This window comes from Pantherophis guttatus, chromosome 1 (assembly GCF_059756535.1).
Source record: "Pantherophis guttatus breed Tessera chromosome 1, ASM5975653v1, whole genome shotgun sequence".
NCBI classification, from domain to species: domain Eukaryota; kingdom Metazoa; phylum Chordata; class Lepidosauria; order Squamata; family Colubridae; genus Pantherophis; species Pantherophis guttatus.
Window position 1 is genome coordinate 219,751,359 of NC_142063.1, and position 21,534 is coordinate 219,772,892.

Below are 21,534 nucleotides of genomic sequence, written 5' to 3' on the forward strand. Positions count from 1 at the left end.
GCCCGGCGTTTATAAGCCACACGACAAAACTCTTTGATGATAAAGCTGGCAGCAACCCTGTGGCTAGCTGCCAATTCAGACTTTACTCACACAAAACAAAGATTAATTCAAATGCAGTCCGATAAAGCAGGCAAAGTCCAGTAAAGCAGAGATCATGGAGTATTTCTAGTTTTTGCTCGTCACAAACTGAACCGGCCACCACACCCACATTTATACCCTGTGGGGTATGGTCCAGTGACTCAGCTAATCTCTGGTACGCCTTCCCCTCTGCTGTGCACGCTTCTCCCTGAGCCTCTGTCGAGGGTCCAGCCAGCACTTATCTTCCTCGTTGCTGTCCCCCTGTGGCTGCGGGGATGTGCTTGGCTCTGAGCCTATCGTTTGGCCTTCGGTGTCCTCCGGAGGCATTGCCAGAGAGGAGGGTCCTGGAGAGGAAGGCCTTGCCAACTCCTTCCCCTCACTCTCAGAGTCTGCATCTGTCGATAGCCCAGGCTCAGGCAACGGAGCCACAACATGCTTTTCCTTTGAAATATATTTTTTAAATAAAAATGTATCATTAAAAGAAGAAGAATTTAATTAATATCTCTAGTTGGTAGTTTTCATCTCTTGATCTGTGGCGGTAAAATAGAAGAAGTACTATATGCAAACATCACATGAACAATAAATTATCTGTTTCTTTTTGGCTAAGATGGAGAACTGTAGAATAGAATAGAATAGAACAGAATTTTTTATTGGCCAAGTGTGATTGGACACACAAGGTATTTGTCTTGGTGCATACGCTCTTGGTGTACATAAAAGAAAAGATACATTCATCAAGAATCATAAGGTACAACACTTAATGATAGTCGTAGGGTACAAATAAGCAATCAGGAAACAATATCAATATAAATTGTAAGGATACAAGCAACAAAATTACAGTCATACACTCATAAGTGGAAGGAGATGGGTGGTGGGAATGATGAGAAGATTAATAATAGTGCAGACTTAGTAAATAGTTTGATAGTGTTGAGGGAATTATTTGTTTAGCAGAGTGATGGCGTTCGGGAAAAAACTGTTATTGTATCTAGTTGTTCTGGTGTGCAGTGCTCTATAGCATCGTTTTGAGGGTAGGAGTTGAAGCAATGTATGTCCAGGATGTGAGGGGTCTGTAAATATTTTCACAGCCCTCTTTTTGACTCATACAGGTCCTCAATGGAAGGCAGATTGGTGGTAATTGTTTTTTTTTCTGTAGTTCTAATTATCCTCTGAAGTCTGTGTCTGTCTTGTTGGGTTGCAGAGCCAAACCAGACAGTTATAGATGTGCAGATGACAGACTTAATAATTCCTCTGTAGAACTGGATCAGCAGCTCCTTGGGCAGTTTGAGCTTTCTGAGTTGTCGCAGAAAGCTTGTTGAACTACACCTCCCAGCATTCTATTTCATTGGCTCATCAAGCAAGACCTACTGGGAATTATAACTCAACCATAACTAGTGGCCCAAATGTTCCCCATACCAGTGAAGAAAGATTACAGTTAAGGTTACAGGCTCCCATAGAACAACTTAAACTTGGCAATTTAAAGACTCGTGGACTTCAACTCCCAGAATTCCTCAGCCAGTCTTAAAGCTGCCAAGTTTGGAGGCCCCTGCCCTACATCAAAGTTGCCATAACTGTGAGTGTGACCCAGCAATGTAGCCTGACCCTCTTTTATATCTTAGGAGAAGTTTTCAGTGTCTGTTAAAAGGGGGCTGGGTCTTTGATTACCTGGTTGCATCCACCATTTTGTCTTCCCAATGAACTGGTTAATATTTCTGTTTTCTATATCAATTTAGGGTCAGAATAACTTTTCTGAGGGTTTGGTAGAATTCTCTGCTTTTACTCTTTATTAAAAGCAGATTTGGTCCAAGCACTATATGCTGCTTCCATCCTACATCATCTGAATATTCACTTTTGATTTGGGTAGTATTTATCCTACCACAGATTTACTAGAGGAAAGAAATTGACATTTGTTCCCAGCAGGATTCCTGAAAGATTTTTTTTTTTAATGCCCTTCCTGGGAACAATTTTATGTGGCCTTAATCTAGTCATGGATTTCTTCCCCTGTGGACTAACATAGCTATGATTGTTTTTCACATACATAAGATTAAATAAAGGCTATACAGCATGTGCATAAATCAATTCCCTGCTGTGCAAGTATCTAAAATGGAGCCTGGGGCATTGTAAAATTGCCATTTGAAGCGGGTCTTAATTCTCATACCGTCTAAAAAAGGAATGTGTAGAGATGGTGAAGGGGAAAACCTGATAAGTAAATCTGTTTTTTTTTTTGAGAGAGACACAGAGAGAAAAAGACTCCCTGCTGTTATAGTGTGGACAGATCCAAATACTATGATAGGTCCATAGATATGATCCATAGGTTCCACCATTTTTAACTTCTGTGGATCTCTCTTCACATTTAAGAGGTCCCTAAGGGGACACGAGTAAGTGCACTAACATGCCTATCGTTCCTGTTGCCTTTTAAGTTTCTCATTTTTCTTGTTCAAATTTGTAATTTTTGTTTGACAAATAAAAAAATCAATAAAAAAATCTCAGTTCCTTAAACTCTGACTACTCCTTAACAGAGATTAAGGTACTGTAGTTATAATTCCCACCGACTTAATTTTGTCTCCAAGATTTCAGTCACTCTGTCAGTCACTCTGTTTCATTCTGTGACAATTCTCAGCTGTAACCAGCCTATACCTGAGATGACCTTTGACCTATCTAATTTCCAGACACATAAGATTAAGTGTGACCATGCAACAGGCACTATTGAGATGGTTATGGACCACTTTACTCTTGAAAATGAAGGTACCTACACGGTTCAGCTTCAAGATGGGAAAGCCAAAGGTCAATCGTCTTTGGTTCTCATTGGTGACGGTAAGTTGCCTAAAAATTTTTACCTGGAATGTATATGATAAGTTTTCTGTCTTTTGGAATATCTGATTGATCCATTTATTCCTCCTCTTCTGTCCTTTTTCAGCTTTTAAGGCTATTTTGGCTGAGGCCCAATTGCAGAGAAAGGAATTCCTAAGGAAACAAGGTAAAATGAGATTAGCTGGAGAATAGTTTTTCTTTTTTTCTTTCTTTGATGGCAGAAACATTCTGTAAAAACAATGCATATCCTTAATTCACACTGGGATTAGTAAGGTTTACACAACACTTTATAGTAATCAATGCTATGCACAATTGGGTCTACAAAAGAAAACAGTAACGGCCCACATGCTGAATTTAATGTGGTTGGATTATATTCTTTTGTCAATTTTATGTTCTTTATAATTAATTTCTAATGTATAGTAAATAAATTCAGTATCCTCCTGCTTCACGCGAAGCATTTGCCATTGTTACCATAAGGCAAGCAGTTTAACGGTAATAACATTGGATTATGATTTGCTCCCAAGCTCTTTTTTTTGGAAGACAAAACTAAAAAGTAATATAGGAGCTTCATGCAGAATACAGAAAATATAATTCCAAGTCAATGTTTTTCAGTGCAGCAAAAGATAATATTTGGCACTCTGTCTTTTTGTTTACTTGTCTCACATGCATTTAGTTTTTCTATATTTTAGAAATTTCCTTCCTTCCTTCCTTCCTTCCTTCCTTCCTTCCTTCCTTCCTTCCTTCCTTCCTTCCTCCCTCCCTCCCTCCCTCCCTCCCTCCCTCCCTCCCTCCCTCTAATTTTGCTTAGAGTTTTGTGTTTAAAAAGCCAACATTTTATTCATGGATACAAATAGAATAGGATAGGATAGGATAGGATAGGATAGGATAGGATAGGATTGGATAGAATAGAATAGAATAGAATAGAATAGAATAGAATAGAATAGAATAACAGAGTTGGAAGGAACCTTGGAAGTCTTCAGTCCAACACCCTGCTTAGGCAGGAAACCCTATACCATTTCAGACAATCTATTCTTGAAAACTGGAGGCAAGTTGTTTCACTGGTTAATTGTTCAAACTAACTTTTGTAAAGATAAATATTAAATTATCACAGTTTAATCCAAGACTGTATTTTCCCTCCCCAGAATGAGGATTGTCTTTAGCCTTTGAGTAATATGGAGAAACTGCTGGATGGAACCAAAATAGAACTTTTTCTGGTTTCCTTAAGCTTTATAATTTATGCATAGAATTATTCTCTAGTACTTTGTTCACTGATTGTCCTGGCTTTTCACACAAAACATTACAAGCTATTATCATTCCCAACATTTAAAGATAGCTGAGGACTTTTGGGATTCCAGGTGAACCTGGAACCTCAAAGTTTGCTCATCTGCTTTATTTTATTCCCGTTCCAAAGCCTACCCTGAACATCCATCTGCACATTTCTCCCCCACCCTCCTTTTCTTATGTCAATACTAAGGAGCCTATTTTATTTTCCTTGCGACGTGTGGCTGATCTCCTGTGTCACCCTAGACATCAGGAGCTCTCAGATATGTTATTCCAGTAGTTCTGTTTCTCCTCTAACAGAATCTCTGGCAAGTTACACAGGGTTTCTGGCATACAGCATTTTGATACACCCAACTGCAATAACGTACTGTATGCATCCCAAATCCAGAGAAAAATAAGACAATGAATTCAGATTCTTTGGATTCTGCCAGAGGGACTTTCTGGGGTACAAAGGAGAGTCAACATTGCCTCAGTTCGTAATTCAGAGCTAACTTGGGTGAGCTTAGAATATGTTTATCAAGGAAGGAAAGAAGGCCCACATTCCTATGCTGAGCTGTTTTTCTGATGTGGAACAGTGGCGCCTTTATCACTATAGGAGCTTTTAATGTTGATAAATCAGTATTCAGCATATGATGGCTTTCTCCTCAATGGACCCAGTTGCTGAAAGGCACTTTGGTTGTGGGATTGCAATTTTAACATCTTCATTTTGAAATCGGAATAATGAACCCACCTACATTCTTCCTAAGTCTTTAAAGAAAACTAGCATTTCTCAAACATCTATTTGTTTTTGCTGAAGAATTGGATCAGTCCTACAAACTTTCTCTACTCACAAGTCCAAGGATTCTTTTCATTTAATAAGTAGCTTTCCTTATGTGGCCATTTATTCAAGGACTGGAGGGACAAACTAGGTCAGTGGTTCTCAACCTTCCTAATGCCGCGACCCTTTAATACAGTTCGTCATGTTGTGGTGACCCCCAACCATAAATTTATTCCTAAAACCATTGAAAATATGTGTTTTCCGATGGTCTTAGGCGACCCCTGTGAAAGGGTCGTTCTACCCCCAAAGGGGTCCCGACCCACAGGTTGAGAACCACTGAACTAGGTGTAGTCACTTAATGAGCAATCTCTTTCCAGTTTTATTTTTCCTGTCATATTTATTAATTCTCTGAAGATCTGAATATGGCATATTTACCTTTTTTTCTTCTTCTTCTAGGTCCTCATTTTGAGGAGTTTTTGCACTGGAAAGTTTCTGATGAATGTGAAGTCCTGCTGCTGTGTAAGGTGAACAATTATTTTTGGATGCATTTTAACAAAATTGCTTTCCAAAGGGGCACAAATGTCATTTCTTGCAACCAGAGTATGAATTTAAAACAAAGGTACGCTCTCTCTTTATGAAAAATTTTGTAATCTGGAGCTGTTTTGCAGAAACAACAAAACAAGCTAACACACTAAAACAAATGAACTCCTGCTTATGCTAATCAAGTTTAAGCATATTTGCAGTATTATCACGTGCATATTATCTCCAAATAAATCCCATGCTCAATTTTATCTTTGGGCTAGAAAATCAAGGGGTATACGAAGTGCCATGTGCCTCCTGTCAGTCATCTTACATTGGACAGACGAATAGATGAATAGGTGTGCGTTTAGAAGAAAACAAAAATGCAGTGAAAAAAGAAGAGCAAACTTCTTCCTTGGTACAACACATGAAGGCCATGGGACATAATATCGACTTCAAAAATACTAGAACAGTGGTGAAAGAGGAACATCTTAATAAGAGAATAATTAGGGAGGCTATCGAAATTGAAAAGAGGCTGCAGAATATGAAGCGACGAGATGACGCTTCTAGGTTATCAAGTATTTGGAGACCTGCACTGAGGGAAACTCGACTTCTAATATCAGAGGATAGGCAGAGATCCCAACAGGCAACCAGTGGTGTTGTAATGCCTGCCAGAGTCCTTCCCTCTTTGCAGATGATAGTTAGCAATAGAGAGAGACAGAGAACCGAGCCAGAAGACAGGCTGAGATCTCAACAGGCAATCAGTGGCGTTGTGATGCCTACCAGAATCCTTCCCTCTTTGCAGTCAGCAGTTAGTAATAGAGAACCAGAGAAAGCTGGGCCTTTAACATGCAGTCAGGCTGCAGCTAGGATAATGAAGCAGGAGAAAAAACTGCTGCCCTCCAATCAGGACACAGAGTTGCAGGCTAATCAGCATACGTCAGCAGCAGTGAACATAGAAAAGCGACAACTCCGATCTCGCAGCATACCTAAAGCTTCTAAACTGAAAGTAGGGGCCCGATGATGACAAGTTAGAGAGCTTGTCGAAACTTTGCCCAAAAAAAAACCAACACAACTTTTAAAGTGTTGGTTAGGATTTTAGCTAGAGTTTCAAAAGATCTTACATTTGTTGGGATTTTGGAGGATTTTAAGCTGGGATTTTAGCCAGGATTTTAAGCATTTTAACTAACAGACTTGTAATGACACCGGAAAACACCCGAGATTTTAACTTTTTACATACATACACCTGCGAAAACCTGAGAAGACATATATATATATATATAGATAGATAGATAGATAGATAGATAGATAGATAGATATAGATATAGATATAGATATAGATATAGATATATATATATATATATATATATATATATATATATATATATATATATATATATATATATATGTACGTAAGTACGTACGTACGTACGTATGTATGTATGTTTGTTTGTTTGTTTGTTTGTTTTCTTTCCTTTTCGTAGGCTTTATGTGTATTTCTCTTTAGCCAGGTTCTTCCTAGGTAAACCAAGATTTTTATGCAGCCCTAGTTCAGTGAAATCACAATCCACTAGTTTCTAGGCTTTTTTTCTGACAACCAGCAAACACTCTGCTGCCCACTGTCTCCTTAGTCTCCCAATGGGCAGCAGAGTGTTTGCTGGCTGCCAGAAAAAAAGCCTAGAAACTAGTGGATTGTGATTTCACTGAATTAATTCTGCCTATCATTAATGCTAAATATCTCTTAAAAGTATGCATACACACATGTACACTTACATACAAACACATACATATATACACACTGAAATCCTTTATAATTTTTGAACAAATTTGATTAACTGAGATCTTACTTGACTCCTATATTTATTTTAAAATTAAGAAGGTACAGGTTTTTCTCAGCTCTCCAAATTGTCAGACTTTGGGGTGTTTCACTTTCTGTCTGTTTCCCACCTTCTGATGGGCAATAGTTAGCCTCAGACCCAGGGTCATATCTGTATTTAAATAAAATTGCTGATTGCAGAGCTATGTTAAGGAATACAGAGGAATATTATCCATGGCCTTTGTAACATGATCAAGTGCACATATCAATGGACTAAACCATAATTGTGAGACAAAGAGATGATACTTGAAAGACCATGTGTATCCTAGTATTTGTGGTACTACCATAAGCCACAAAACAGTACTGTAGTTGGGGAGAAGCAGGAACTCACCTGCTGATTCAAACATTCTTTAAAAAAAAAAGTCTACTAGCTACAGGCTCATTTATGCAGAGATGCAGGTATATTGTATTTTTAAAATAAAAATTGCATAGAGCATACCTCACAACCTGGCTGCACAGTTTCTGAAATTTGCTGTTGATTTTGGAGAGGAGCAATTTCACACATCTACACAACTGTGCAAAAATTCAGTTTTTTAAATAAAAATAGTGTCTTCATTCACCGTTACACAGATGTCCCTTCCCTTCCACCTGAAGTCAAAATGGGGGAAACATGTAGGCTTTCTTTTGCCTTATCAAGGCCACAACCCACAGAGAATTAACTATAGCATCTGGCTCTTGGGATGGGATTTTTCATTGCATTTCCTGTTGTCCTTATTCAGGTGGCAAATACCAAGAAGGAGACTTTTATGCAGTGGTACCGAGATGGAGCTGGGGTGAATATCAAAGAGCCACCCGATTTTCAAAAAGGCATTTGTTGCCTGACTATTCCAAAGGTATGAATACAATGGACCTAACTGTGCCTCTGAGTAGCTCAAAACCATAGAGCTGTATTTCCTGGATAGTACGGAAATGTAAAAGTAAAAGTTTCATTCTTGCTAATGTTCAGTACTTCCTCTTCCTGTGCCATGGCACGTGCAGGTTATATTTTTTAAAAAATATCAGCCAGTTTACACAACAGCTTTTTAGGTAAAAGTAAAGGTTCCCCTCGCACATATGTGCTAGTCATTCTTGACTCTAGGGGGTGGTGCTCATCTTCGTTTCAAAGCCAAAGAGCCAACTCTGCCCAAAGATGTCTCGGTGGTCATGTGGCCACCATGACTAAATGCCAAAGGTGCACGGAATGCTGTTACCTTCCCACCAAAGGTGGTCCCTATTTTTCTACTTGCATTTTTTACATGCTTTCGAACTGCTAGGTTGGCAGAAGCTGGGACAAGTAACGGGAGCTCACCTCATTATGCGGCACTAGGGATTCGAACCACTGAACTGCCAACCTTTCGATCGACAAGCTCAGTATCTTAGCCACTGAGCCACCATGTCCCTTTTTAGTTATTTATTAATGAAAATATCATGTTAATAACTTAAGGAAGTTAATAGCCTTTAAAGTAAAGGCTTTAAGGATGAGCCAACAGTGTGTTGCAGCTGCCAAAAAAACCAATGCAGTCATGGGTTACATCAACAGAGAATAGCATCAAGATCTCGGGAAGTGACAGTACTATTCTATACTACACTGGTGAGGCCACACTTGGAATACTGCATCCAGTTCTGATCACCACAATGCAAAAATGATGTTGAGGCCCTAGAAAGTATCCGGAGAAGAGTTACAAAGATAATAAGGGATCTGGAAGCTCAACTGCTAAGGCAAATCGGACTATTTACCCTAATCAAGAGAAGGCTCAGCGGAGACCTGATAGCAGTCTTTCAGTACTTGACAGATTGTCACAGGGAAGAATGGATTGATTTATTCTCTGTAGCACCTGAGGGCAGGACAAGAAGGAATGGGTGGAAGTTCATCAGAGGGAGAGCCAGTCTGAAACTAAGGAAGAATTTCCTACAGTGAGAAAGATTAATAAATGGAAAAGCAGGTCTCCTGGAGTTGTAGGTGCTCCATCAACGAAGATTTTCAAGAAAAAAATTGGACAACCAATTTGTCCTGGATGGTATAAGACAGGGGTGAAATGCTCCCGGTTCGGACTGGATCACTCGACCCGGTAGGGATGGTGGTAGGTGGTTCGGAGAACCAGTAGCGGAAATCCCTGCCCCCCCATGCCCAGCTGATCATCAGAGGCTTTTTTTTTTACTTTTAAAAGCATTTTTTCTACAAATGCTTTTAAAAGTTAAAAAAAAGCCTCTGACGATCGCGCAGCTCAGCTGGGATTGTCAGAGCCTTTTAAAAACATTTTTTAACAACCTCTTTGGCCAAAGAGGTTGTAGAAAAAATGCTTTAAAAAAAAAATTGGCCACGCCCCCCCCCACCCCAGTCACATTACCCCCACCAAGCCAATCCCACAGAACTGGTAGTAACAAATTTTACATTTCACCACTGGTATAAGGACTTCTGCCTTGGACAGGAGGTTGGGCTAAAAGACTTCCAAGGTCTCTTCCAGCCCTATGATGTTATGATTCTATGGAGACAGATACGTAAAAATATGGACAGTCCTCCCATTCTACCTGTGGATAAAAAATGTTGCCCTCAGTGCAGACAGATTTACCAAAGTTGGATTGGTTGGATTTACCAAAGTTTTAGTAACAACGATGTACTTAACTATAATAGCCACAATCAGAGAACCATGTTTTAATTATGTCAAAATGTTTGCCTGCCCTTTTGAAACAACAAACATTCTGAAAGTCTATTTAAAAGAGGCAAAAGAGCTCAGTGACACCTCTTTCAACTCTCTGGAAATATGTCTCCCGGCTCACTTGTTTTCTAGCTTTGTTTTTGCGATACTCTTTCTTCAGTGGTACATAAGCAATTCTATTTGCTTTATGATTTCCTTTTAACTTTAGTCAATTTTTACAACTATACCTTTACTGACTTCTAGCTTCCTCATTATCAAAATGGTATAGCTAATGGAACAAAATAAGATCTTTACCCTATTTAGCAGATCGCCAGATATTCCCAAACTTTTAGATTTTTATTTTTGTTCAATATATGCAGTTTCTTTTGATTGCAGAATGTTGTAATTCCTGCATAACACTGCTTTAATGACCTAATTTGAAACATTTAACATTTTGGGAGGGAGGGAGGGAGGGAGGGAGGGAGGGAAGGAAGGAAGGAAGGAAAGAAGGAAAGAAAGAAAGAAAGAAAGAAAGAAAGAAAGAAAGAAAGAAAGAAAGAAAAAAGATAGAAACTTGCTCTTCATGCATTCTCAGATCAGTCCTAATTACAGATATGATTAAATCAAAGTCACATATATTATCAATTGATTTATCTGGGAAAATAAAATTTATATTCAAGTCCAGAACTGAAATCACTGGGGCTAAAAGTTTTGACTGGATTATAACTGAAATTCATTGTTGATTTCAAGGCTTCCAAATAACTATGCTTACATGGATGCTTTCTCTACTTCATTTAAAAGGTGGCAATTGCTAGATAATGTCTTCTGTTTTAGATGAAAATGGATAATAATGGATGCAAACAGAAAATGAGAAGACAAGTTCAGAAGTGCTTCTGTATCAGCATTTAGTACCTGATTGCCTTTCTGTCAAAATGAGTAAATCCCTGAGCTTTATCAAGTCATTTGTGATTTATATAGATTATGCTCATTTAGGATGCCTTCTGAATTAAAAAGTGTGATAGGCAGCTTAGTTCATTTTAAGCGGAAGGTGTTAAATAATTGCCTCAACTCACTAGGCCCACATTGGGAATCTATTCATGTCATTTCTGCTCAGGCAAAATTCAAATAAATTTGCTTTCTGAGAGAGGAAATGTAGCCTGACTGTAAATGGTTTTCATTAATTTCCATGTCATAATAATGTTACCGTATTTTTCCTCCTAGCTGTCCAAAAAGGACCAAGGTGAATATAAGGCAACACTGTCAGATGACAGAGGCCAGGATATTTCTGAACTTGACGTATCAGGGAAAGGTAATTCCACATTTTGAGCAAGTGAATGGTTCATCATTATCCTGAAGCATGAGAAAGAATTTTATTTAGCTACAATTGTCTTCCAGATATTTTGAATGCCACTGCCACAAATGTCTTTCCAGTGGCCATACAGGTTGGCCTGGAAAATCCTAAAACTGAAGATCACAGGAACGAAATAGTGTTTTCCCTTCTCTTAAAGTATACAATGTGAATATTCCTCTGTGCTGCATCTAGTGTAGACAGGTCCCACAAAACATTTCTCATGGCCCTATAGAACTTTCCCTCGGACCATCAAAAATGGTCCTTTCCTTTAAAAGTAAAGGTGACAGCCTTTGGATTTTTTGACTTGGGATGGAGAAAGGAGATTTACCAAGCACAGTAGGAGCCAGAAATCCAGTAGAACCTGATTCAGAATTGCTATTACCATGCTTTGTATGCTGTCTCCTATCATTTAGAACCACATACTATAGAATTGCTGACACTCATGCATCCACACATGCCTAATATTGCAATTACCCACAACCACTTTGGCAATTCCCACAATTCAGGAGAGATGAAGAAGAAGAACGATGTATTTGGTGATTCCAAATTCTTCATAATTGTCCTCTAACATGGCACCGCAGCAGTCCATCTGTGGTGGTTGTTCTTGTACGGGCACCTCACCAGATTTAGAGCCTGTTTTTTCATGCCTTTAAATCTAAACTACAAGTTTTAGAAAAGCTTGGCATCTTTCAGATGTGTTGGGGTCTGTAACTTCCTGCTGTCACTTGCTACAACCTCATGACAACATTTACAGTATTTCAGAGTGGCATCCGTGTGGTGTCTGCTGATACACATAAACTAAAATAGTTTAAGTTAAAATTAAGCAAGTTATTTGTCATTCATGGATCGAAGAGACTCAGTCATTGTCTCACATTATTGTGTGAACCAGATAGTTCATGAAATATAGAGTGGTTTATTGAACAACATATGGCATGGGAACATGGGAAGTGGATTAGTTAATCCAGAGTTTTGCGTACATGACACAAACAATGCATGCAAGAAGAGAATACCACGCAAAAATATTTTTCACAGATTTCCACTTGATAGCAATTTTCCATGAAAGAAACCTTAATAGCAGCCTCAGTTTGTTCTACAGGACAATTACAACCTAATATCCACCATAGCAACCTTTTCTGAAAGAGGAATGTCTGTGGAAGGATAAGCCATTTGACCTTTGTCATCCCAGAGTGCTTTACTCTGGCTCCTGATAGGTTCACAGCCACAAAAGAAGTTTACTCATCCATGAGTTGTATGGGAGGTCAATCACAAATGCCAATCTTTCCCTTCTCTTGCTGACATCTCAACTCTCCTGAGGGTAGGGTGACATCTGCTACCTAATGAGGTGCCAGCCCTGTGATTCTTTGCACAGTGGCAAACTTTGGAGAAAAACAGGATGGGGGAAATTTGTTATTCTTTAAAAGAAAAAAAATAAGCTAATTGGAGAATTATAACAAGTGTCCCTGGGATGCCAAATAACGAGTAGGTGTGTGAACACACCTTTGCAGTCATCAACCTTTCTACCTTCGAGTTATTGATATCCAGCAGTAGAAAAATGTCCATCGGAAAGCTCCACTTATTTCCAAAATCTTCTATGTTTCCAAATGGCAGTTCTATTCTTTTTGAGACTAAGTGTCCTGCTGTTGTTTGGGCTTCCTACTTAATGAAAACAGCAGCAGTATTAGCAGTAGCAATTGAAACTTGCAGCTGTTGTCCAGGTTGAACTGCCAGCTTTATAAATGCAGAGTATGAAAAGAAAAAAAAGATACTCCCCAGAAGTGTTTATTTTTTGAGAGGGCTGTGCTCTTGAGCAAAAGTCAGTTTAGGCCTTTGTTCTCTGAGGCAGCAATTGCCTTGTAGGTATTGTTCTCTGACCATGTCCAGTTAGTGGTCCTCCAAAGATGGTTTTACTTTTGTGCTTGATTTTGGGCTTCCAAATGTTGTGTTCCTTCAGCAGTTGATCCAACTGCTACCATCTCCTCCTCTTAGGATCTCTGTCTTGCTGCTACTTTAAATGTATACCCATCTGTAAAATGGCAACATTGTTGGTGGGCAAGGCATCAAAGGATGAATGAGATTTATCAAAATCACCAATGAGACACAACCTACTAGAGGCACCGCTTAAATTGGTCTCATTAGGCTTATCTATGTACTTTATCTCTATGAGGATTACAACAGGTAAATGCGAAAGGAAGAGATACAAACTGTAAGGTTTTCTGAAATAACTCTTAGGGTATTTTTGATGCTTACCTTAATGTTTTCTCATATGAATACCACATAGCAGTCTGTTCTGTGCTGACTGGATATTGTTTCTCCTCTTCTCCTCAGTATATGATGATATAATCCAGGGATTGAGTAGAGTCAGTGGTGAGTAAATGTCACTTTTATTTGTTTTATTTAGATTTGTATGCCCACCCATCTTAAGCACAACTCTGGGTAGCTCACAAAATGAATAACCATAAAATCATAAACCAAGTGATGTGGTGGCTCAGCGGCTAAGAGGCTGAACTTGTCTGCTGGAAAGCTGGCAGCCCAGGTTTGAGACCTGAGTGCCACATGAGGGAGTGAGCTCCTATCCTGCCTTGCAGTTCGAAAGCATGCAAATGCAAGTAGATAAATAGGTACCACTTTGGTAGGAAGGTAACAGTGCTCCGTGACATCATGCTGGCCATATGTCTTCAGACCACACTGGCTCAATGGCCTTAAAAGGGAAATGAGCTCTGTCCCCTAAAGTCAGCAATGACTATCAGAGTCTGATCGGCAGGGACTTCTTTACCTTTACCATAAACTATAAAATTGAAAAATAAAAACCTGGCACCTATCATCTCCTTAGGTTGACTCACCACTAGCTTCCAATATCCTTATATTATCCCAGCACCTGGATAAAAAGCCAGGTCTGATGGCCTTCCGAAAGGCTAAAATCACTCCAAAGCAGGGGTGAAATGCTCCTGGTTCGGACCAGTTTGGCCGAACCGTTAGTGTTGGCGGCCGGTGGTTCAGAGAACTGGTAGTGATGGCAGCACGAGGCTCTGCCCACCCACCCGGTTGTCGTTACTTCCTGGTTTTAACCAGGAAGTAACCTGTTTTTTACCCTCTGTGCATGCACAGAGGTTCCGTGTGCGCACTTGACACAGCGCATGTACTTCTGAACCAGTTGAGAAGATAAGTTGATTTCACCCCTGATCTGAAGGAGAGAAGCAATCTAGAACTAAGGAGAAATTTCCTGACAGTTAGAATCATTAATCAGTGGAACGACTTGTCGTCAGAAGTTATGGGTGTGCCAATATTGGAGGTTTTAAAGAAGAGATTGAACAACCATTTGTTAGAAATGATATAGGGCAGTGATGGCTAACCTTTTTGCCGTCACGTGCCAAAAGCGGGGGGAGCACAGGAAGGTCGCACGTGCCCACACCCATAATTCAATGTGCCCGCTCATGTGCCTCCTCATGTGCCTGCGACCCCCCGCTTTTGGCACGTGATGGCACGGTGGGTCCAGTGGGCCCATTTTTCGCCCTCTCCAGGCTCCAGAGGCTTTCTTGGAGCCTGGGGAGGGTGAAAATGGTGTTCCCCATCCCCTGAGGCTCTCTGGAGGCTGGAAACGGCCCGTTTCCCAACTTCCAGTGGGCCTGGAAGGCCCAAAAATCAGATGGCCGGTATGCGCATGGGTGCTGTAGCTGAACTAGGACAATGCTCGCATGCCCACAGATATGGCTCCACGTGCCACCTGTGGCACACATGTCATAGGTTCACCATCACGGGTATAGGGTCTCCTGCTTGAGCAGTGGGTTGGACTAGAAGACCTCCAAGGTCCCTTCCAACTATGTTACTCTCTATTTTCAGGTTTTAGAAAATAACTATAAAATCTTTGAGTATTCACTAACATAGAGAATACTATATAGCAATATTTGTATCACCTGAGTAGCTAGCATTTGGTTAGAATCCAAGTACTAAAAAAAAATGCAATTGTGCTTAGCTTGAGGTGACCCAGAATCAGCAAGGTGTTACTCTCTGGCAGGAGTAAAATATTTTTCCATCTGTTAGGTTTTGCTTCATTTATTGAAGTAGGCTTAGGACAATTCAGTTTGTTATAACTGTAAATAAGAATTTATCAGGCACTACCACGTTCTTAGTCAATGGTTCAATACGAAATCATTTTAAATTTAGTATCACACCCTTAAGTAGAAATGTATGTCTAAGTTGGCATTTACTGGCACTTTATAAGAATAAACAAACAGAAGATTATAATAATGTTTTCTTATTTTTGATATTTATCATCATTACATAGTAAATGTTCTTAATCAGTCCATTTTGATAATGAAGATAATACTTTGTAATTTGGAGAGAGGACATTAGACAGATTTCTGATGGCAGCATTTTTTTAAAAAAATTGATCAGCAATGGCCAGTAAGAACTTTTGAAATAAATGTCATTTATGTTTACATATAACAAAAGACTTTTGTACTATAGTTTTAAGGTGATGCATATTTTATGGAAAACTTTCAGCAGAAGTAGAAATACTTTGAACCCCCAAATTTGGGCATACTTTGAGCATAATATCCACTGTACTAAGAGCATAATACTTTTAGCATAATATCCACTGTACTAAGAAACTGCTGTTATTATTTAAGAGGTTAGACCTTACAATTTAAAACTGATTATAAGCAACATTTTTTCTGATTGCAGGTAAATCAGCTTCTCCTCTGAAGATCCACTGCACTCCGGAAGGAATAAGGCTGCAGTGTTTCTTGAAATATTACATGGAGGAAATGAAAGCAAGCTGGTATCACAAGTAAGAGAGAACAAAGTTCTGAATCCTGCATGAATGTCAACTGGTATTCAGTAGCTATTGAAAACTCATTTTGGGAACGATGCTGATAATGCAGGCAGGAAAATTACAGCTCAGATGGTCATTTCTAACTTTTTTTTTTTAAAGGAATAAATTTACATTCCCCTGTGATAGGTTTTGCATGACAAATGAGCCAATCTATGTTTTCATACTGTCATCAGCACAGCTGGCAGCTTTTCCTGCGAATCCCCAGTCACCCCTGAATCATCCTAGGACCTTGCAAAGCAGGGAGCCTGGAACAAATCTTCAAGTCAGCAGCCACCCACAGCAGCCAATCCTCCACCCACTGAAAAGCGGAGATCTAACAGGGCTTCAAGCTACAGATCTGTTTGGCTGAGGAAGTTGATGCTTATTATTTATTATTTTTTTTTGTCTCACCTTTATTACTTTATAAATATAACTCAAGGCAATAAAGACACTTAATACTCTTTTCTCCTCCTATTTTCCCCACAACAACCACCTTGTGAGGTGTGTTGGGCTGAGAAAAAATGATTGGCCCAATGTCACCCATCTGGTTTTCATGGCTAAGACAGGCTAGAATTCACAATCTCCTGGTTTCTAGGACAGCACCCTATTCACTACATTTTTAACCATTTTTAATACATCAGTTTCTTGTTAAGTCAAATCCCAACAATTTGGATTGCTCTATTCTGGACACTTAAGTTACCAGGTTTGTTCAGTGAGAAGTGAGCAGGTTCTTTTCCTGATTTGATCTCACGCACTACCGAGGAGCTATTGAATCCTAAGCATTAAATATGCAAAGCAATACTGTATGAAGGTCATTGTACCTAAAGATATCAGTTAGCAAAAGCACGAAGTTAAGGAAAATGTGTTGTGATTCCCAGAGACTTTTTTAAACTTGAAAACTTCAGATGAAATATCAGGTTTCCTTTGACTTTTTCATGGCTGTTCCATATGCTTGACGAAATGCCTCTGATTTTTCAGCTAAGTATCTCACAGCGAGCACCTTACTTCTGAATGCAGCTGCAGTTCTATAAAGTTCAGAATTACTTGCTACAGGTGTTAGTAGTTCTATGAAACTTCAAATGAGGGTTTCCCCCAGGCCTATCGGCAGATATTGAGGACTGTGCTTCAACCCAGAGCTGAAAGTTTCATTTTCTTTGCCTCTCTTTCTTTCCTGCTTGTGACTCCCAAAACTTGGATTAACCAGTCATATAGCTGCATGCTTTTGCTTGCTTTCCTTTTGAGTTTCTCTTTAATCTCCTCTATTTCCCCTTAGAATATTCCTTGTCTTTTCTCTCTCTTTCTGAAAATGCAAGATACATCCTGAAACCACTATAAATGATAAACAGCAGAAGTAATAGAAATCTCCCTAGGAGAGAGATGCTTTTCCTTAAAAAGAAGCAAAAGAAAAACAAACAAAATGCTTTTAAGCTTCATGTAGATTATTACATTGAAATACAGATAGAACAAAAATAAGTATGAAAATAAATTAGAAATGAAAGAGGAAAGAATTTAAAAGAAAGGCCAAGTGGAGATGTTATTTTCTGAAAAAGGATCTTGCTGATTTTTAAAAAAATTATCTCCGAATTTCCTTCTCTTTATAGGCACAGAGGATATAATGCTTCAATGGCTTTTTGGTCAAAGATAGTCCTTCTGATTGAAGTCTGCAAATCCCCAACCTTTTGCAAGGTTGTATTGAGGCTGCAAGAAAATTCAGCATTTTTTTATTATTAGATTTCTTGATATTCAAATAGCTCGCATACCTCCAATAATGAAAGTGTAGAAGACTTTTCGGAACTGCAACTTCAGTACAATGTTGCAACAAGTATACATTTGCAGCTTTAACTATAATGTATATGGTTGCTTGTTTAAGATACACAGAAAGATTTGAACATATCTGGTGGCATTTATTGCTACTTTTTTAAACACCAGCTTTCCACAGGCACTTTTTTGGGGGGGAGTCACATGGCATTTAAACTTTTGTTTGAGACTTTCTGGCTGGTTGAAACTAACTTTAGGACAATCAGGAACATCCCCATCAGCTGCCACCTTGTGCTTCCTTGTGCTTTGCTGTTATGCGATGACTGTCCTGAACTGTGGGGAGGGGGAATGAAGGAGGGAATGTTTTGGGAAACAAAAATAAGTGCTATATCCTCCTCAAGGTCACCCAGCTGGAAGAAGGAGGGGGCCACATAAGAAACTACACTTGGACTAACAGTTAAAAAAACATCTTGCCTAACCTGATTGGTTACACTGACAGGGCAATGAGGACAGTTAAGGGAGGAAAAAATAGAACTTAGTTGAATGTCTATGGAGACTCTCAGTCATCCAGATCATGGTTTTCCCAAAAGTGCTTTTTCAAGAGGCAACTGGACTTTCTGGTTTTTCTTTGAAGACGCTTCGCTTCTCATCCAAGAAGCTTCTTCAGCATTCTTACAGGGATTGACCCAGACCTGAAGAAGCTTCTTGGATGAGAAATGAAACATCTTCAAAGAAAAACCAGAAAGTCCAGTTGCCTCTTGAAAAAGCACCTTTGGTAGAACTTAGGGATTTGGGTGCATGATTTTCAGTTCTGGTTTTGCACTACTGCAGTACACTCAATCTCTAATGAACTATGCCTTTCAACAAATGGAGCCAAGGATCGTTTCTATTTAGAGCACAGGTGTCAAACTCATGGCGTGACGTTGCCATCATGTGACATTTCACAACATTTCTTCCCTTCACGGAGCTGGAGTGGGCGTGGCCTGCATGTGACGCATCCAGCCTGCAGGCCGCCAATTTGACACCCCTGATTTAGAGGTTTAGGTTGTGGCAGGTCTGACAATCCCTCTCCTGTTTTGTAATGTCCAAGTATATCAAAATGATGCGCATTTGCTTGAATGCAGTCTCTTGGTTTACCTAGGGAAGCCAAGGTTTCTTCAAGTGAAAAGATGAGAATTGGTGGTAGTGATGAAGTCGCATGGATACAGATATGTGAGCCTACCGAAAAAGATAAAGGGAAATATACTTTTGAGCTGTTTGATGGCAAGGAAGCCCACAAGCGGACCCTTGATCTATCTGGGCAAGGTAGGAATCTTGACCACCCATGCAACATTTTATCCCTGTCGAACATATTTTGGAAACTGCCCTATTTCTCTTTGGTTTATTCATAAGCATCAATTCTGTGCTCGAAATGTTCCAGGAACATGCATTATCTTTATTCATTCCATGTCTCATCAAGACTGACTTTGATCCCTACTTTTAGATTTTGTTTGATGTTTCTGTACCACACTGTAGGCTGTGGGTGGGTTGGTGGGGGGAAAGCAAGGCAAGTACATATGCTCGCATTTGTGCCAACTCATAAAGTCAAGTTCCTAACATGCTGAAATGTTTCACTGCAGCTTTCGATGAGGCCTATGAAGAATTCCAGCGGCTCAAGTAAGATTTTATTTTATTTTATTTTATTTGTTTTGGACATAAACTTTGCAATTAGTTTATTTTGGCCATCAGTGTCATTGTATTAGGATGTTAATTTTTTTTCCATTTTTCCCCAACTTTAGGGAAGCTGCTTTTGCTGAGAAAAGTAAGTATTTGAAAGTAAATAAACAAACAAAGGAATATTCAGTATGAATACAGAAGAACAGGAGATAGCGTTCTAGTAAAAATGAAAAGAGTAGCTTTGACTGAATGACGAAAAAGTCGAAGTCTTATACAAAGAATGGTTCTCATCAAACATGCTGAATGATTGTGGTAGAAATATGAAGTGTGTAGAGATAATCAGATTTGCTTCTTTGCTCAGTGAGTTGGCAAACAATTTGACCCACCTTAGGCTGACTGGGATTCTCCCCTTTTCCATTTGGTCAGGAAACATGAATACAAATCTTGATTCAGAAATAGTTACCCCTCTTTTATCTAGTTAATAATGTGATATTATTGGATGGATGGATGGATGAATTCTTTATTATTGCTGAGGGCCATCCAATAGTCTAGAACTAGAACACCCGAGCAATAATGTATATGTAATAAAGCAGGCATAGACAAACATAGAGGTGATAGGCTATAAAACAGCAACTGGGGAGAGTGATGGATTATCAGTTTTGCCAGTGCCCCATCAGCAGAAGATAATGAGAGGATGCCAGCAAAACTGATTGGCAATTTCTCTCAACAGGTCTAGTCTCATACAGTCTCCTGTTGCTTTAATGTTACTCTCTCTCTCTCATTATTGTATTATGGTATGGACGGTTACTGCAGAAGGCTATTTTAACTGCTAGCCATTGGCTATAATAAAGAATTCATTCGTTTGGTAATTGAATGTCAACAAATAACTAGATTTTCCCCCCCAACATCATATTGACGGAATGGAACAAAAACTGTGAGAATAGAAATAGAAATGGCTTATGAGGCATAAGGAATGTCAAATACCAAGTGCAGAAGTGCTCTTATGTTCGTCATCTTTTTGTTTAAAAAAAATAAAATTTCAGATGACATTTTTTTGTTTCTTAGTGAACTGGAAATTTAGACAAAGTTGACCTACTGCAAGGATCAAACTTGACAATTTTCATATGATTAGGTTGATGTATTTGTACACAACAGAATTCTTTCCATTAGGGAATCCCATAATGGTGGCGCAGTGGTTAGAGTGCAGTATTGCAGGCTAATTATGTCGACTACCAACAGTTTGATTCTCACCGGCTCAAGGTTGAATCAGCCTTCCATCCTTCCGAGGCCGGTAAAAGGACTTAAATTGTTGAGGGCAATAGGCTGACTGTAAACCCCTTAAAGAGGGCTGTAAAGCACTGTGAAGCAGTATATCAGTCAAAGTGCTATTGCTATTGTTATCTGCTCCTTTGAAATAAAAATGATGATGATAAGGATTTGTGTGTGCGCAAAGGCATACAATATCAAGGTTGCCCTTGCTAAGAAGCTCATAATATTTTAGAACAGTGGTCCCCAATTTTTCTGGCTTTGCACACCAATTGGGGGGGGGGAAATAAGAGAGGGGATGGTTTTGTGTAAGTGGCAGGTGCACACGCGAGCACGTACTACTCTACTTGCATAAGTGGAGCTCCATTTGCACAAGTGGAGCTGCTTGCATGTGAGCTCGCCTGCTGTTTGCACAGCTCGGTTCTGGATGGGCCATGGCCCAGTACAGACCCACGTCCCTGGGGTTGGGGACTCCTGTTTTAGAAAAATAGATGCATTCGTTGGATGGCAACCTTCACATTGGTCTGGATAGACTATGTGGAAAGGCATGTTTTTTACTTGCTTGTCTGCCTTTCCATAGGGGTATTACTAGTTGGGCAATTTATTTGAAAAATGTTCCCCCCAAAAAAGAGCTGCCCTAAGGTAATAAATCTGGAAAACTATGGATGTTTTCAAAAAGATAGGTGTAAGGATTATGATAGGATGATATTAAGCCTTTTTTTTTTGACACCAAAGAAAATTATAATGGCAGATCACCCCACT

The 21,534-nt window shown here is 39.4% G+C and overlaps 1 protein-coding gene across 1 annotated transcript in view; it reads left to right on the forward strand.

Annotated features, from left to right (window-relative positions):
- Positions 1–21,534, forward strand: part of MYOM2 (myomesin 2) — a 94,210-nt gene that overhangs the window by 67,338 nt on the left and 5,338 nt on the right. Inside the window, exons 27-36 of the mRNA XM_060689260.2 lie at positions 2,742–2,886; positions 2,990–3,049; positions 5,378–5,445; positions 8,036–8,149; positions 11,153–11,240; positions 13,608–13,646; positions 15,963–16,068; positions 18,992–19,155; positions 19,470–19,506; positions 19,629–19,651. Of these exons, the coding sequence (XP_060545243.2) occupies positions 2,742–2,886; positions 2,990–3,049; positions 5,378–5,445; positions 8,036–8,149; positions 11,153–11,240; positions 13,608–13,646; positions 15,963–16,068; positions 18,992–19,155; positions 19,470–19,506; positions 19,629–19,651 (844 nt within the window). The remainder of the gene's footprint in view (positions 1–2,741; positions 2,887–2,989; positions 3,050–5,377; positions 5,446–8,035; positions 8,150–11,152; positions 11,241–13,607; positions 13,647–15,962; positions 16,069–18,991; positions 19,156–19,469; positions 19,507–19,628; positions 19,652–21,534) is intronic.